Source organism: Ochotona princeps, chromosome Y (genome assembly GCF_030435755.1).
Source record: "Ochotona princeps isolate mOchPri1 chromosome Y, mOchPri1.hap1, whole genome shotgun sequence".
NCBI lineage: Eukaryota > Metazoa > Chordata > Mammalia > Lagomorpha > Ochotonidae > Ochotona > Ochotona princeps.
The window spans coordinates 10307730-10320317 of NC_080866.1; the positions used below are offsets into that span (position 1 = coordinate 10307730).

Genomic DNA, 12588 nt, shown 5'->3' on the forward strand with positions numbered 1-12588 from the left:
AATGCCTTACCATGCTACAAGCAGGGAGCTGGGTGAGACGCAGGGCCACTGGGATTAGAAATGGTGCCCAAATGGACTCCCAGTGTAGGTCAGAGATGAATTTCTGGTGATTCCCAGCAATAGTAAGCATAAATATTAAGGCAAGAGAAAAAAAAAAAAACAAGAAAATTAAACCTAATGTACTTGTAAGGCCCCATGATATCTGGAAAAGGGGAGAGAGAACAGAGAAATCTACATCACCCTAGAAGGTGTGAGGCAGACGGGAAATATAACCTATCAGGATCATAACTGGTAACTCATAGAAACAGATTTGAATTAGCATTAGACAATAGTAAATATACAAAGGCATATGGGGGAATCAGGAGTAACCCTAACAACCTCTTAACAGGAGGGCATATGCATAGAGCAGGGGGGCCTCAGAGTGGTCAGGCGGACAGGAGGAGGCTTTTATACCAACCCTTAATACTCCCAGATACTCACCAAGGACTATCAGTACCAAGGAGCACCGAGGACTACATCCCTACTGCCAAGGAGACCATGAGGAAATGGAGTGCCTTCGGAGACCAAGAACTCTGAGGTCAACCACCCCCATTTGGATCTACCACATGGGATGGAAGAAGCCCAAGTCCTGCCTTGCAGGATCCAAGGTCATCGGAACAACAACCAGGAACCCTGAGTGGTGCGCAGACACAGAAGAACAGTAAACTTTCTTCGGGATGAGCTAGAGGAGCTTTCTCTGGTCCTTGCATGCTTCCAACTTTGGGTCCCCACCCTCTCTCGTAATAACCATCAGGAGGGCTCCAGAAACCACTCAAAACAAACACACAAACAAACCAACAAACCAAACTACAATAGATAGACAGAGAACAACAAGGAAAGCTTAGAAACAGACAGGAAATGGTTAGCATGGATGCACTTATAACTCACTGGGTGGGACACAAAGTTTAGTTACTCCTCACTAGGGTATGGGACATTTCTCTGCACACCCCTGCTAAACATGCTCACCTAAACTGTTGAAATATATCCAGTTAGAATTATAGAGTTAGACCACCTGAAAAACAGCCAGGTTCAGCGAAAACATGCTTCAATGCTATAAACTGCTAAAGACTAAAATGAAAATAGGCATGAGACAGCTGAATAGCCATCTAAGCCATTTTAAGGTGTATAGAACACGGTTGAATGTAAACCAAAATTGAAATGTCTATGAAGAATCCACAGGATGTGGTTGAGAACCTGCGTTTTCCTATTAACATATTGATTAACCAATACCATGTCAATTAATGCCATAATGTTGTAAATGATTGGAAATATTATGTTGGGACTTTTAATTGATTGGGATGATACCCTGCTGGCTCTACCTTCAGACCAGAGATGGTCTCACCAAGAAACCATTGAACTTACCAGGACAATAAGATGCTGCAATTTATGATTGGTCAAAACTTCCAATGAAAGAATCTCAACTGAATTTGAACTATGGAAATGCAACAAGGTGGAGCAATCCACTGTGGGGGAGAGGGTTTGGGGAGGGGCAGGGAAAAATCCCAGTGCATAAAAAAAAATGTATCACATAATGCAATGTAATTAATTAAAAAAAAAGAAAATGCGATAAAAATACGTTTTTAAAAAAATTAGCATTTGTTATATTTCTCTATGCTCATTGTGACATTTAATACATCTCTTGAATTTAATTGTTCTCTTCCGCTGAACACTTTTGTGGTTATTCAAGGCAAAGACATTCAAATTCCACTTGTAATTTGGTCTTACATCATTCTGTCTTCTGGTAACTTGGGGTGCAAGACTGAGGCTGAGTGATGTGAGGAATTGGCTGCTTCTGATGCTCTCTATAGGCAGCAACGTTTGGTATATGTTCCTCATCCCTTCCACTCTCATTTCCAGATTGTGAGAAGTGTCAGATCTGCTTCCTGAAGAACTGTGCTGCTCATGGACCCCCCATGTTTCTAAAGCACAATCCAGTGGAAAAGGGACATCCTAGTCGTGCTCTCCTTAGTGTGCCCACTGGACTTCGAGTTGACCCATCGAGCATTCCGGAAGCTGGGCTTGGAGTATTTAATGAAGCATCTGATCTGCCTTTGGAGCTGCACTTTGGTCCTTTTGAGGGCAAGATCACAGAAGTGGAAGAGGAAGCTGACAGTGGGTACAGCTGGCAGGTAAGAAGCACATCCCTTTCCAGTCTGATGGCTTTTCAACTGCCTAGCATGAGACTGGTTCATGTGTCCTTCTACACATTTATGGCATGAGTTGAGCCAACATGATCAGCCAGGCTGTAAGATTAGCATAGGGCTCGGCGTCGTGGCCTTGTGGCTAAAGTCCTCACTTTGAACCGGCTGGGATCAAAACTGGGCACTCTTTCTAATACCAGCAGTTCCACTTGCCATCCAGCTCCCTGCTTGTGGCCTAGGATAGCAGTTGAGGACAGCCCACGCCTTGGCACCCTGCATCTGCATGGGAGACCCCAAAGAGTTTCCTGGTTCCCAGCTTCGGATCGGCACAGTACCGGCTGCTGTGCTTAGTTGGGGGAGTGGCTCATCAGATGGTAGACCTTCCAATCTCTCTCTCTGTCTCCTCCTCTCTGTACATCTGACTTTGTAATAAAAACAATTGCAAAAAATAAATAAATATTAGCCTAGAGAAAATCACTGGGCTGTTAAAAATAAAGCAGTGGCAATCTCCTCTATGGGCTTCTACTGTAGGGAAATAAACCAGAATAAATGTGTACCAACACTATGTAAAGTCTCAACATGTGTTTGAGTCATGTATTGTCACAGAACATGAGGATAGAGTTGTTAATAATTCTGCTGAACTACACCCATTTCAGAAACGTATTAACCTATTTTTTTTTTAAATTTTATTTTAAATTCATTAATTACATTGTATTATGTGACACAGTTTCATAGGTACTGGGATTTTCCCCACCCCTCCCCAAACCCTCCCACCATGGTGGATTCCTCCACCTTGTTGCATAACCAAAGCTCAAGGTCAGTTGAGATTCCCCCATTGCAAGCATATACCAAACATAGAGTCCAGCATCTTATTGTCCAGTTAAGTTCAACGGCTTCTTAGGTATACACTCTCTGGTCTGAAGACAGAGCCAGCAGACTATCATCCCGATCAATTAAAATCCTAGAAAATAGACTTCAAAAACACATCAGACAGATCATTCATTCAGATTAGGTAGGATTCATCCCTGGGATCCTGGGATGGTTCAACATCCGGAAATCCATATATGTGATACACCACATCCAAAAACTGAAAAACCAGAATCACATGATCGTATCAATAGACGTAGAAAAAGCTTTTGACATAATCCAACACCACTTCCTGCTAAAAACCCTAACCAAGGTAGGCATTGATGGAATAAACCACAACATAATCAAAGCAATGTATTAAAAACCCAACGCCAGCATCATACTGAATGGAGAAACACTGGAACCCTTCCCATTGAGATCTGGAACAAGACAGGGATGTCCACTTCCTCCAATACTATTCAACATAGTCCTAGAGGAACTCGCTGAGGCCATAAGACAAGAAAAAGCAATCAGAGGAATCCAAATGGGAAACAAGTCAAGCTCTCACTGTACACTCTCACCATACACTAAGATCAAATCTAAATGGATAACAGATCTAAACCTACATCAAGAAACCTTCAAACCTTTGGAAGAAAAGGTTGGAAATACTCTGCAAGATCTGGGGGTAGGTCCATACTTCCTAAAAAGGACACCAAAGGCAATAGCAATCAAGACCAGAATAAACAAATGGGATTTCATCAAACTAAGAAGCTTCTGTACAGCCAGGGAAATAATCAACAAAGTAACAAAGTAACCCACAGAATGGGAGAAGATATTCACGCACTACATAGGTGATAGAATATACAAAGAGCTACAAAACAACCAAAATGTCAAAACAAACAAGCCACTCAAGAAATGGGCATGGGAAATGGGCAGACACTTCACAAAAGAACAAACCCAAATGGCAAATAAACATACGAAAAAATGCTCAAGTTCCCTGGCTTTTAATTGATTGGGATGATACTCTGCTGGCTCTGCTTTCCTAACAGAGAGGGTATGCCTAAGAAGCCGTTGAACTTGGCTGGACAATAAGATGCGGGTTTCTATGTTTGGTATGTGCTTGCCATGGAGGAATCTCAACTGAACTTGATCTGTGGTTATGCAAAATGTGGAGGAATCCACTATGGTGGGAGGGTTTGGGGAGGAGTGGGGAGAATCCAAGTACCTATGAAACTGTGTCACATAATGCAATGTAATTAATGAATAAAAAAAGAAATAGTATTTATATAGAATATGCTTTTAGAAACAGGTCATGACATTCACAGGTCATTAGAATAAACATGAAAGAGGACATATGATGCAAAAGTCACGGAGGAAAGTAAAGGAGAAAGGAAAGTGATCTTGTCTTGGAAAGAAATATCCTCTTCTAGTTGTAACATGCCATGGCTCTTACCTCATCCAATTGGCCAAAGAAGTATCCTTCCCATCCACGTACTCATAGCTGTTCCTGCCCTGGCTATCTGAGTTTCAAAAAATTAGTTTAATACGTTTCTGAAATGGGTGCAGTTCAGCAGAATTATTAACAACTCTATCCTCATGTTCTGTGACATTACATGACTCAAACACATGTTGAGACTTTACATAGTGTTGGAACACATTTATTCTGGTTTATTTCCCTACAGTAGAAGCCCATAGAGGAGATTGCCACTGCTGTATTGTTAACAGCCAAGTGATTTTCTCTAGGCTAATATTTATTTATTTTTGGAATTATTTATTTTTATTAGTAAGATGTACAGAGAGGAGGAGACAGAGAGATTGGAAGGTCTACCATCTGATGAGCCACTCCCCCAACTAACCACAGCAGCTGGTACTGTGCCGATCCGAAGCTGGGAACCAGGAAACTCTTTGGGGTCTCCCATGCAGATGCAGGGTGCCAAGGCGTGGGCTGTCCTCAACTGCTATCCTAGGCCACAAGCAGGGAGCTGGATGGCAAGTGGAACTGCTGGTATTAGAAAGAGTGCCCAGTTTTGATCCCAGCCGGTTCAAAGTGAGGACTTTAGCCACAAGGCCACGACGCCGAGCCCTATGCTAATCTTTACAGCCTGGTTGATCATGTTGGCTCAACTCATGCCATAAATGTGTAGAAGGACACATGAACCAGTCTCATGCTAGGCAGTTGAAAAGCCATCAGACTGGAAAGGGATGTGCTTCTTACCTGCCAGCTGTACCCACTCTCGGCTTCCTCTTCCACTTTTGTGATCTTGCCCTCAAAAGGACCAAAGTGCAGCCCCAAAGGCAGATCAGATGCTTCATTAAATACTCCAAGCCCAGCCTCTGGAATGCTATATGGGCCAATTTGAAGTCTAGTAGGCAAACTGAGGAGAGCATGACTAGGATGTCCCTTTTCCACTGGATTGTGCTTTAGAAACATGGGGGGTCCATGAGCAGCACAGTTCTTCAGGAAGCAGATCTGACACTTCTCACAATCTGGAAATGAGAGTGGAAGGGATGAGGAACATATACCAAACGTTGCTGCCTATAGAGAGCATCAGAAGCAGCCAATTCTTCACATCACTCAGCCTCAGTCTTGCACCCCAAGTTACCAGAAGACAGAATGATGTAAGACCAAATTACAAGTGGAATTTCAATTCAGACTATGGGATTTTTCTTTGTGGATGTGCCAAAGGGTCGCTTACACAGGTAGTCATCATCCTCAATCTCACTGAACTCTTTGTATGTCTGACCTTTTCTTCCTTTCAAGTTGTACATCTGAAATTCTTCATTCTCATCCTTTCTTCTGAGTTCTGAGATGGAGAGACTAAGTCAGTGAAGTTATCAGTTCTTTTGGGTTTAATGTTTCAAATAAAATAAAGGGCTTTCAAGACACGGAAAAACTGCATGGACATTTGTTTTTCATTACAATCTCTGGTTTTAATTCATTTCCCCTGAAGTTTGAATATCTGTTTATTTAAACAGCAAAGAAAGACACATCTAGAGATTGACACAGCAGTTGAAGGAATCAGAGCATACAGAAGGCAGAGAGAGGTGGCGAGGTTCACTTTTTGAGTAACCTGGATAGCACCCAAATCAGTCTCAGATCAGAAAGCTTTATTCAGTTTTCCCAGGGGGTTGTAAGACCTCAATCACTTATCTCCTCACCAAGTGTTACTAATTTGTATATCAACAATTTGCTAGAGTCAGAGATAGGGTCAGTTCTGGAACCCAGGCACTCTGCCATGGGAAACAGGCATATTAACTAGTATCTTCACTCCTAGGACAACTGACTTCCTCTCCATGAAGTGTCTGCATATAGGCTAAGTAACCTGATCCCACCTTTTTTTTTTTAGATAATCCCCAAAGAGCTTAAAATATAATCATGTTTCTAGAGGCTCTATTTGTTTTGTGTTGAGTGTGACCCAAGCATGCAATTGCATCCCTCACAGCTTGACCATCCTCATCAAGCTTCACCTTCCTTGGGCTTCCTAGTGGGCCTAGAGAGACAGCTCCTGAAATTATTTTCTTACCAAGTTTTTGTGTGGAGTGCTGTCCTGAGCTGTTTGATTCCTTAGGATGGAACACTGCTTTCCGGCCCTTCTTTGAGCCAGTTGTGTTTAGTAAATTTGCAGTTCCTGATGATTCCTTCGTACTGATTTCATTATGTAAAGGCCCGCTGGACTTTCCCTTTAATGAGAAAGTAACATTTTTTTCTTAAACTCACTGTTTAGTCCAGTTGTCCTTTGGGATTGCAAAGTGTTTTCAGGTACATGGCATTCTTTAAAGTATCAGCAAACAAGGGAACTATGTGAGGTGATTGAATACTGAAGGGAAAAGCTATGTCTGTGTTTCTAGTGTATTTGGGGATAGATCACATCATTTGAGGCTGTTTCTCTCCAGATGGTTTTCAATTTCCTCTGCAGAAGTGAAAGTGGAAAGTAGAGAACATTTAGAATGATAATCTGGAGAACAAAATTTGTGAAAGCATGTCGGTAGGGCTTCTTTAGAAAAGTATGTCTTCAAAAAAGGTTAAATACCACATGTTTTCCTTAATTTAAGATGATATGATGTTATGTATAACATGTTATGTTTTGGATGTTATATGTTGTGTATAAACTAAAATTGAAGTATAGGTGAGGTGGTCACAGAAGTTGGCTGGGAACTCGCATTTACTTTTAACATATTGGTTACTGATTACTATGTCAATTAATTCCATAATGATGTAAATTTTGCTGATGGTATGTTGAAGCTTCCAATTGACTGGGATGATAATCTGCTGGCTCTGTCTTCAGACCAGAGAGGGTATACCTAAGAAGCCGTTGAACTTGACTGGACAATAAGATGCTGGACTCTATGTTTGGTATACGCTTGCAATGGGGGAATCTCAACTGACCTTGAGCTTTGGTTATGCAACAAGGTGGATTAATCCACCATGATGGGAGGGTTTGGGGAGGAGTGGGGAGAACCCAAGTATCTATGTAACTGTGTCACATAATACAATGTAATTAATGAAGTTAAATAATAAATAATAATAATAATAAAAGAGAAGTTTGTCTTATCAACCTGTGGAACGTGAAGGGAAAATATAGGAAAGCAAGACAGGATGAAATACAACTGGAGAATTTGGTGGCATATATGAGCTTAGAAAAAGGTGAAATCAGATGATTGTTCAAAAAGTAAGATGGTGAAAAAAGCTGAAAATGACAATATCCTGAGCATATTTGATTTGGGGATTGGATAAGCTGGTGCCTATATCAATTGACTTGAGCCCAGGTGTACTGTTAGATACTTCTCCACAGCTACTCTTCTTGACCTGCAAATTTGCATACATGTAGCTAAAGTTCATTTTGAGATATTACATACTCATTTATTTGATTTAGTAATATCTATAGTGCTACGACCATTTTACCATGTTTTTATAGCTGAAACCCAAGTCATACATACTTATATCATACATATAATATATATAGCAGATGTATATAAGATATATATATTTTTAGAATTCCATGGACTTGCTTTTCTGTTTCATCAGAAAATGTTGAATGAATTTTCCAGAAAATATCGGGAAGTTCTTCATGATGCAAACTCTGCCAAAATTTTGGAGAAGTATCTGTAATCAACTGGAAACTCATAAGTCACGTTGTATTGCCGAAGCAACAGGAAACAAAAATAATTGCAAACATTGGAAGGACTGCTTACTTAGTACCCAGAGAAAGAGGAGGTTGTTTTGTCCTACAAGAATGAGGACATGAGTTCAAGATACAATTCTGTTTAAAGTATGAGTGAACACAGAGGGAAGTTTAAGTTACTGCCTGTTTGATACATTCTCCACGTTAAACCCTGGAGTCTTCAGGCTTAGATGTTCTCTCTCTCTCCCTTAAAATTGTATGGTTCTTCTAAGGGAACATTTCCAGAGGGAAGGAGAGACAAATATTATCAATCCACTGGATCATTCCCAAGTGATGGCTACAGCCAGAGCCAGGCTAATCTGAAGCCCAGAACCAGGAGCCTCGTCTAGGTCTCCCACGTGGTGCCATGGTCCTAAGGCTTTGGGCCATCCTCCACTGCTTTCCCAGGCCATCAGCAGGGAACTGGATGGGAAGTGGAACAGCTGGGAAATGAACTGGCTTCCACATGGGACCTCAGAGTGTGCAAGGTGAGGATTTAGCAACTAGGCCCTTGCAGACTTTCTCTGCTCTAAGTAAAGTCCCTATGAATTTGTGGACACCACTCTTATCTCAAACATTTAACAGTACTATACCTCACATTCCTCAACGTTTAAAGGAGAGTATTTCAGTAACTGATTCATAGGGTTGTTGGAAGGTTTAACTGTGTGTGTTGATGATAAACCTTACAAAGTCTGAAATACCGTGAAAACAACAGAAGAAGTAGTGATTTTTGGCTTGTCTTGTTTAATGTTCATGATCTATTATGAAAGATCTATTATGAAAGCTATTATCAAAGATCATCACAGGAAGAAGACAGTTAATAGTATACGGTGTCCTTTCTTCTCTTACCTGAGAGGGACTTAAGAGGATCATTATTTATTGATTTATTATTATTTTCTTTTAGTGAAAGGGTTTTAAGAGCTACTCACCTTCTGCTGTCTGGTGTGTTTCTTTTTTGCAGGTCATGCGACGAGGTTTGAAGGTGACAAGAAAGCATTGATAAATATTTCAAAACTTTGCAAACTTTTAGCAGAAAAGAATTTTGGATCAGAGTGTAGGGATTCTACCTGTGATCCAGATGTGACATGAAAATATCTTTTAGCTATCACTAAGATGTGTGTGTATGTGTTGAAGATTTTTTCTTTAAAACAGACCCAAAAAAGCAAAAGAAATCCTTCATTTCCACCTCACCTCTGACTTATGTCTATTGTGCTCAATTAAATAAAGTAATTTGATTTTCAGAATGTAACTGATGAACAATTTAGGAATAGAAGGAAATTTCCTTGAAAAGAAAATAAAAATATGGAAGAATCTGTAGTTAATTGCATACTTAGTTTTTAGAAATTGAATTTTTTTTCTCTAAGATCAGATCAAGGAATGGTTTCTACATACTTGCTACTATTATTTGATCTGAAACTTTTCCTAGACAGAACAATGAGGCAAGGAAATAGCTTCTCCAATTTGGAAATAAAGCAACATGTTTTCTACATTTGCATTTGGCATGAGCTTACACAGGGAAAACCTGAAAATTCCATTAACAACCTGTGAGAGTTAATAAAAGAAAAACTAGCATTGTCATCAGAAAGAAAAAAATCAACACTTCCAATGAATCGTTGGACAGCAGCTTAAGTAGTCTACAACATCAGCAACCCCATTCTTGAGCACTGGTTTCAGTTTCATCTGTCATTTTCTCTTCTTCACCTAGTGGTGCAATTGGGGAAGCAGGAAACAATGGCCCTAATACTTGGGTCTCTTCTACCCAAATGAAAGCTTCCAGTCTCTAATGTTGACCAGGTTCATCTGCACAGACTAGGGAGTTAATTAATGGGTAGATTTCTCTGTCTCATTTTCTCTCCCTTTCTCTGACTTTGAACAACATACACAAACCACTTATGTATAAGCTTGGTTGTACTTCCGTCTTGAATTAGTTAGTTCATGTTGACTGTCGACCGTTCATACATTTTCCACTTTTTGTCTGATTAATAACATAGGTACTGTTCTAGGATCTTATGTCAGCAGCCTCTGTTGGGCACTGTTTTCAAGATAGTAAATGGTGTTAATCAAATATTGCTGAGTTTGATGCCAAGAATGGTTTTCAGTTGCTGCTTATTTCTCCTGGCCCTCACTTTCTTGACTAGGTCTCTATTCTCAAAAGCATCAGTGTTGTCCAGGGGCTGTGAGTGCCAGTACTCATAAGAAAGCCAGTTGAGAGGGCTTTAGATTAAGATTAAAGCAAAATCTTCCCTTTAGGCAATACACCTAGAAGGAGAAATGGAAGGCAAAGCGATTCATAGCACTCCCAGGATGGACTGGGAGTATTGAGTACAGGTGAGAGGTCTGCATATTCAGAACACAAACATCCTTGTCCATATTCATCCCTGAACAGGTGGGACAAGGGGAGGAGACACACAGGCACAATGGGCTGATGCTGCATAGGTCTTTGTGACTTGCATGCTATATTTCCACTTCATTTTTTGAAAGTAGGTCTTCTCTGACTTGTCAGTCTTTGCACCCTATTCCTTGGAGAACTACATGGAAATTTTTTGGAAGGCATCTTGGAATGTTACAAGACATGAGAGGTTGCTGTGTAATCACAGTGGCTACAGAAGAACAAGGCATCAGCCATGTCCTCTGGTCTAAATACAGTTGCCTACTCTGCCAATGCTAAACATCTGTCCTGAACCTCCCTTGCCAACCTCACTAACACAGCAATGTGCCCAAGGCTCTCACCTCCAGATTTCCCAGTGCTGAAGCTGGGTGTGTCCAAGCTTACTTTGGCAGGAACCTTGACACATGTGATTCTGGTATCCCACTCCAACTCCTCTGAGTTTGTCATCAGGCAAGAATTCTGAGAGAAGGAAGGTGCAGGGGCTTGCTGTGAGCTAGGTCTGAAAAACCCGTAACCCAGCCATGGGTTGAAGTACCAGCAGGATGGTGATCAACAGGCAGGCTCTGCCCTCACTGAATTCCTACAGCTCTAGACATCTGCTGTCTCAACAAAGAGAGGTGCATCGTCATGGAAACCAGAATGTGGGGCAGACAGGCAGTTAATGGAATACTGGAATCCAGGGCTCCTTGGGGGTGAGGAGGGGGCCAGGCATGTCAACTTGCAGACCTTCAGGTTTGTACTGAAGAATGATGGGCTTCCCCACAGGTGGGTAAAGTTTGCGGTCTCAGGTGAAACAGGGCTAGAGTCTAAGATGGGAAGCTTATGAACCTGACTGAAGAGTATGTGCCTTTGGTACTTTGAGGTTACTGAATCCTGGGTAAGTGGCTGAGCATTTGTGTGAATGAGGCTTGGGATCTCTCAAGTTGGGCAGTTTAGGACTGGCCCTGGACTTTATTCAAAGGGCAACTCTGTGATTGGTGACATGCTGAGTGGGGGTTATTGCAGCACACCAGGCTTGAGGGCAAAGGGCTCTCTCAGGCTAGTGGACATGGTCTCTCAACTGCAAAGGACCCCTACTCTATCACCCTGAGGAGATTGTTAGGTGCTCAGGGTGAAGGGGCCCTTTGTTAATATCACATTGCCTGGTCTGTGTTGTAGTGAATGTGTACCTTTGCTAACCCTGATGAATCAATTCATTAAAAATGAAAATGATAAAGAAATGAAATTGTATTGCTACGAGAAAAATGACAAAACAATGAAGCAAAATAAGGGAGAACTTTACAGTACAGAATCAAAGCAGGAAATACATATATTTAATACTTGAATCTATAGCTGAAGGGGTAGATAAAGTATTAGTGACAGAAAAAAATAATGTCAACTTAGAGAAAGATACAAATTTGAATGTCTTTGCCTTGAATAACCACAAAGTGTTTAGCAGAAGAGAACAATTAAATTCAAGGGATGTATTAAATGCCACAATGAGCATAGAGAAATATAACAAATGCTAATTTTTAAAAAAACATATTTTTATTTCATTTCCTTTTTTTAATTAATTACATTGCATTATGTGATACATTTTTTTTTTATGCACTGGGACTTTTCCCTGCCGCTTCCCAAACCCTCCCCCCGCGGTGGATTGCTCCACCTTGTTGCATTTCCACAGTTCAAATTTAGTTGAGATTCTTTCATTGGAGCTTTTGACCAATCATAAAGTCCAGCATCTTATTATCCTGGTAAGTTCAATGGTTTCTTGATGAGACCATCTCTGGGCTGAAGGTAGAGCCAGCAGAGTATCATCCCAATCAATTAAAAGTCCCAACATAATATTTCCAACCATTTACAACATTATGGCATTAATTGACATGGTAATGATTAATCAATACATTACTAGGAAAATGCAGGTTCTCAACGACATCCAATGACTTCTTCATAGACATTTCAATTTTGGTTTACATTCAACCGTGTTCTATACACCTTGAAATGGTTTAGATGGCTATTCAGCTGTATGCCT

At 40.8% G+C, this 12588-nt stretch overlaps 1 protein-coding gene across 1 annotated transcript in view; it reads right to left on the bottom strand.

The window, feature by feature from the left end:
* The window catches only part of LOC131478788 (histone-lysine N-methyltransferase PRDM7-like), a gene marked incomplete at both ends in the record, with an annotated part of 152740 nt that extends 146078 nt beyond the window's left edge, over positions 1–6662 (bottom strand). Inside the window, 4 exons of the mRNA XM_058659366.1 lie at positions 4480–4538; positions 5242–5513; positions 5723–5830; positions 6551–6662. Coding sequence (XP_058515349.1) covers positions 4480–4538; positions 5242–5513; positions 5723–5830; positions 6551–6662 — 551 coding nt within the window. The remainder of the gene's footprint in view (positions 1–4479; positions 4539–5241; positions 5514–5722; positions 5831–6550) is intronic.
* Between the last annotated feature and the right edge of the window lie 5926 nt (positions 6663–12588).